The 2,920-nt window shown below is 40.1% G+C and overlaps 1 protein-coding gene across 1 annotated transcript; it reads left to right on the top strand.

Moving 5' to 3' along the window:
- The first annotated feature begins 1,081 nt into the window (after positions 1 to 1,081).
- Positions 1,082 to 1,983, top strand: SARC_11209 (hypothetical protein). The gene has a single exon (XM_014294709.1). The coding sequence runs from the start codon at positions 1,161 to 1,163 to the stop codon at positions 1,491 to 1,493; it is 333 nt and encodes a 110-aa protein (XP_014150184.1). The 5' UTR covers positions 1,082 to 1,160; the 3' UTR covers positions 1,494 to 1,983.
- Positions 1,984 to 2,920: the final 937 nt, after the last annotated feature.

Here is a 2,920-nt window from a genome sequence, read left to right as displayed (position 1 = left end):
TATGTAGTATATATATATATATATATAGCTTAGATCGGATGAACTAGCCAAAGAATTGAGGATACTTTAGTTGGCGTGATAAATTTGTATAAAATTGAAGTGAATGGATGTGATACGTGAACAACGTGCAAGATTGCACAGCAAGATTGTCGTATTTTCTATTGTTATAGGCAGCGATCGATGGACTAATTGTTGGTCATATTGTGTGTATAGTTTCAATATAGTTGCGGCACAGTCGGCTTTCTGGCATACCGCATTGTTAGTTTCCGTTATCAAGTCCTCAAGATACTATTATTCTCACCTGTAGTCCCTCATTCGGCAACCGCTCAACCAAAACCCCCACATCGTACGCATCAACTGTCATTGCGACTAAAATTCCAGGCATTCAACATGCGACATCCCAAGGCAGTACGAGCTCGAACATCAGCCGCTACTATCGAAGTCGTTTGCTGTAACTCAGAAGCAATATCAACAACAATACCACATTGGTGTTTGTTAGAGGCTTGCTGCTCTAGTAGTGACCAACATCAAATATTATCGCTGTTTACAATTTAAAGTTCCAACGATTTACGGCAATCACTGAATTTGAGAAGGGTAACTCATCCCAAATAATTGATGACAGTTTACGTAGTCATCAAAGAAATTCTTCAAATATATATATATATTGCACTTTGGACAAATATATATATATATTGCACTTTGGAACCAATATTGCGTCCTTATTTAAAATATCAAACATATGACCTCTGGATTTAGTCTCTTGAAAATGACTTTATGTCTCCAAGAGAAGATGCAACTTTTCCACGGATCCAGATTCCAGAGGGCCATGTATATAAAAGACCAACCAAAGTAAATCGTGAAAAAGTATTGATAATTGTACATTCCAACGTAAAATGTAACGAGGTTAGATATGAAACAATATGTATGCATTTATAGATACGTAAATACCGCAAATTGAGCGTCTCTAGAGAGACAGAGGTGAAAATTCAAAATATGGCTGATCTGGCTGATCGGACTAGCTATTTATTATAAAAGTACTTTATATTTATTCATTTGTGTAATACTTTAAACTCATTACATACTTTCCCTTAACTCTAGCATCGAAATTAATATTATGGCACGATAAGTGGTGTGTGTTCATCTCGGATATCTTGTACTCCATGAGCATGCGATACTCGTCTATCGACAATGTATTGACACCTGATGCCTTCCTGCACAATTCAGAAGATCCATACGTGGGTACGACCGTTGCTATGGGTTGGATCTGTACTCTCTTCACTACTTGCTCCTGCCTGCTTCGGCCACATAGACTCTCCACGGGCCGTGGAGATGCGCGGGGTGGTGCCGCATTATTCTTGCGCTGTCTAACGGATATCTTCTGCGACGGATTTGGCGATTGTACTTCGTCTGACCCCGAATTTACGCAACTAATGGGGCTAGACTTCAATCCATTCTGCACCGACTTACAGCGATTGAATATGGGTTTAAGTTGAGGAGAGTGCCCTGTCTAACCGCTGGACTTCCGCCGAACAATACTGTTAAGAGAAAAGTTCGAATTGCCGCAAAACGGATCTTTTTTAGGGTTGTTACTATTTGTTGTTACCCTCCCTTGCTTATCTTTCCGGATAAGTGCTTGTAAAGTATTTGTGTACAATTTAACGCCCTCGGCCGCTGAAGGGGTTGTGATATTGTTTATGGAGTGAGCATTTATTCCTATACTGACCGGAAATCTGGTGTGTGCTGTTAGAGCGATGCACCTGTGTGGGTGACTTTTTCGACACTTCGCTGAGAACATCAGTTTGAAAAGATACAGTTCTCCGTACATTACATCTTTTTTTCTTCACACATCCATCTATTTTGTTGAACTCAACTTTGGGCAAGTTTGGCAGAAGACCGTCTGCCTTTTCAATGTTCAAGGCAGCGCTTAGACTGTCTAGATGATCAAACAACATGATATTCAAGCTATAAACTCATGAGCTGTCCTTATACGGGTCGTATAAGTTATTCTAGTGATTTATGACTGAATCCCTCTCTATTCGTGGGAATATATATCTAATAGAGATATCCTTTTTAGGTACGATGCTCAAGAGTTCTTGTGAGCATGTTCGCAGAATCGCAGGTCGACACCACTGTTTTCCGACTGTATACTATTGAGACTATAGAGGCTATAGTCCATACATAGTCAGATTGGCAAATTCCATACAAAACGGGCAATATAAATATATTTCCAGACCGTTGGGCGTTGGGGACTTCACTGACCACTGCACTCTGCGCTCTGACTCTGCACTCTGCACTCTGCAGTAAAATAACTGTTATAACAAATACAAAAGTCATCAGTAGAACTACTGGTCTATTTAAATACTACTCGCCATAGAGACAAAGTCAACTCTCTCTCTGCTAGCTCTACTCTCTCTCTCGCTCTCTCTCTCAGAGTGAGAGGACAGAGAGAGAGAGAGAGAGACTGAGAGAGTCTGAGACTAACCTCAATAAGTTAGACGATTTGTGTATAAACGTTGAACGTTTTAAGTTTACGGAATGACTTTTAAGCGTTACGTACTATGCATATATTATGGCCTGAAAAAAATTCGCAGTTTTGACTTAGTAAGTACACCTTGAATTTCGTTCTCGGCCACGAAAAACAAAACCAACCAATTAGAAATTAGAAAGTGAAGATCATATTTACCAACTGACGACTGCCATGACAGTTGACAATTGACAGATGACTCCATGGGAAAAACGTTTAGCGTATATCGTATACTTATTGAAAAATAAGCGTTCCAACGTTCAATATGTTGAGGTTATTAGGTCTGAGAGAGACCGGACTATTGCCAGAGAGAGAGGTACTCTACTCTCAAGTAGTAGAGAGTAGAGAGCGAAAGGCCGTAAGGCGTAAACCCTGGGCCCCTGAGTGGATTAAATG

The sequence above is a fragment of the Sphaeroforma arctica genome (genome assembly GCF_001186125.1).
Source record: "Sphaeroforma arctica JP610 unplaced genomic scaffold supercont1.1572, whole genome shotgun sequence".
Lineage (NCBI taxonomy): Eukaryota > Ichthyosporea > Ichthyophonida > Sphaeroforma > Sphaeroforma arctica.
The sequence above is the reverse complement of the archived record's forward strand: the minus strand, read 5'-3'. Positions and strand labels throughout refer to the sequence as shown.

Bases quoted from the DNA above. Each gene is read 5' to 3' on its own strand.
- SARC_11209 (XM_014294709.1), top strand. From the start codon at position 1,161: ATGAGCATGCGATACTCGTCTATCGACAATGTATTGACACCTGATGCC.